Source organism: Charadrius vociferus, unplaced genomic scaffold, assembly GCF_000708025.1.
Source record: "Charadrius vociferus isolate BGI_N301 unplaced genomic scaffold, ASM70802v2 scaffold3, whole genome shotgun sequence".
Classification (NCBI taxonomy): Eukaryota; Metazoa; Chordata; class Aves; order Charadriiformes; family Charadriidae; genus Charadrius; species Charadrius vociferus.
The window spans coordinates 1,470,819-1,473,426 of NW_009647748.1; the positions used below are offsets into that span (position 1 = coordinate 1,470,819).

Sequence of the window (2,608 nt, forward strand, 5' to 3'; positions counted from 1 at the left end):
TCAACCTGCGTGTGCAAGAGAACATATTGGCTGAATATATGAGTTAGCAAGTTACAGTTGGGGCAAAACAACTGGGTTTGAACTTGTGACATACATTTTTCAGTACAGTTTTGCGTATACTGTCTCTCACATCTAGTAGCCTGGCCAGCAGTATTTACTCTTATCTGATCTGGATATAATACAAATTGTACAAAGCAGTTTGTCTGGAAATGCTCTTTCTATTGTGAAAGGCCATAGGGGTCACATGATTCCAGTCCATTCTCTTGTAATGAACAAAGGAACTTCAGCTGCACCCAAAAAAATACATATTTAAGAATGTTTTTTCACAGATTTGGGTACGTACTGTGTCACTTTCCAACCCAATTTTCCGCATATTTAAAACAGGAAAATATGCAGCAAAGAAGTCACGAAGGACTGATGTAGAAGACCTGACTCCCAACCCTAGAAAACTTCTACAGATTGGTAATGAATTGAGGAAGCTGAATAAGGTGATCAGTGACCTGACGCCAGTCAGTGAACTTCCTTTAACTGCCAGACCAAGGTCGAGAAAAGAAAAGAACAAGCTGGCTTCCAGGTATATATGAGATAACGTTACATGGATGAGAAAATTTGGATTACTACAACTGTACGATTAAGATCTAACTAATTGTTGCTTCAAGAGATCCTGCTTCATGGTGGCAGTTCCTGCGATGGGCTAATTACCAGTTTATCACAAAGCAGGGCAACTGGCACTTTGGAGATGCAGTCAGCCTGTACCCCTAGATAGCCATGTATTTCCACTGGATGCTGGCTTACTTAGCTGCAGGGCAAATGACTGATACAGTGATAAAATCCATAAGCGTGGAATATACACAAATATAGGTAGCAGAGTGTTTTTGTTGAAGGTGAGTGAGTAGATAGATGATTTTGTACTTCACAGCTCTGGGAGTATTTGTTGATAAGTTTGTGTGGCAAACAAACAGATGCTCTTAGTATTCTGGAATTTTTGTTAGTGTTCTAATTCTTCCCCTCTTCTTACTATAGGGCTTGTAGACTAAAAAAGAAAGCCCAGTATGAAGCCAATAAAGTAAAACTCTGGGGTCTCAACACGGAATATGGTAAATACAACTCTTCACATCTTAATTTTTCTTTTGTTCAGACAAGTCTGTGTTTTTGCACCGTCGTGTAACCTGGGTCATACCTGGCAGTTTATAGAGAAAACAGGGTTGGTACGAACGCAACAATTTTGTTGGTACAAAAACAGTCCACTCCATAAAGTGTACATAGATTGGGTTACCTGCAGTGTTGAGCTACTTTACAGATGTAAATTACGTAAATGTCTGCATGTAATGTAAATATTTTTGAAAATATGTTTACAGATGTAAATTATTACATCTTAATTTTACAGTAACTGTGATGTGACACCTTTGACACTTACAGATAACAGTGTGTGGACAGCTGTGGATCTCTTTTGCTCCAGGGGATGTGCTGTAAATCTAATCCAGGATTTTTCTTTGCAGATAATTTACTCTTTGTGATCAACTCCATTAAACAAGAAATAGTTAATCGGGTGCAGGTCCCTAAAGATGATAGAGGAGTCGACATGGAACAAAAGTTGCACGTACTTATTAAAGACACTCTTGGTAAGTAGGAAACTTAATGTATTTGCAAGTATGTGAAGAGACGTATCATCTGTGGTACCTTAGATAGCAAACAATTTCTGGAATAGAGAAAAGAAAGAAGCGCTTCCTCATTTTAGTTGTCTATGCCTTTTGGTTGGTTACTGACTAACATGTGCTTTGGCTTTGCATTACTTATAGGAATGTACAAATACGTGCAGTGAATAGTAACCTTACAGCACGTTTTCTTACCCTCCCTTTTTAGGACTACCTGTAGCTGGACAGACATCAGAATTTGTGAATCAAGTTTTAGAGAAGACTGCAGAAGGAGACCCCACCGGTGGCCTTGTAGGGCTACGGATACCAATGTCAAAAGTTTAAGACATGGCTTCAGCTGTTCTCATTGGTCAGATTCTACCTGTGTTGTCAAGTACTTAATTGTAAATTGCATTCTGGTCTGCATGTCAGTTTAGCATTATGTCAACACTTACAGTTAGGTTCCATTGTTTTTAAATAACAATGTAGTAAAACAAATCAAAGCATGATATAAAATGCTTAATAGCATTTTTGGAGCATAAACCAGATAGTTTCAAAGCTGCTTTAAGCTTAAATACAGAGATGAGGATTCTTTTTACAATTAAGTTATCTAGGACCAGAATATATCACTTTTGTTTTAGAGGAAAAAACATGGTTTTGCTAGTAAAAATTTTTAGCATATGCCAGACATTGTGAGAGGTTTATGCTCCAAGTAAAATAAGAGGAAGCGTGGGGTTTTTTTGTAAAGCTGTCAATTTAGGGAGTTTTTTGTTCTTTTTTTTTTTTTTTAATAATTGGATTTTCTTTTGTTCTTCTTAAAAAACAGTGAGCTTTCTTTGCAACCATTAACTTGTACATAGCACACATGGCATTAGAGCTAGTGTGCCATATAAGACTTTAATTTTCTGAGCTTAATATAGTATTTAAATGTCTGTGCAAGCAAGAGAAAACAAGTATATTCTTTGTGCCTTGTA

The 2,608-nt window shown here is 37.2% G+C and overlaps 1 protein-coding gene across 2 annotated transcripts in view; it reads left to right on the top strand.

Annotated features, from left to right (window-relative positions):
- Window positions 1-1,979, top strand: part of CREBRF (CREB3 regulatory factor) — an 11,199-nt gene extending 9,220 nt beyond the window's left edge. For both annotated transcript variants that reach the window (XM_009882068.1, XM_009882069.1), the window contains 4 exons: window positions 385-574; window positions 1,024-1,097; window positions 1,500-1,622; window positions 1,864-1,979. In XM_009882068.1, coding sequence (XP_009880370.1) covers window positions 385-574; window positions 1,024-1,097; window positions 1,500-1,622; window positions 1,864-1,979 — 503 coding nt within the window. The remainder of the gene's footprint in view (window positions 1-384; window positions 575-1,023; window positions 1,098-1,499; window positions 1,623-1,863) is intronic.
- Window positions 1,980-2,608: the final 629 nt, after the last annotated feature.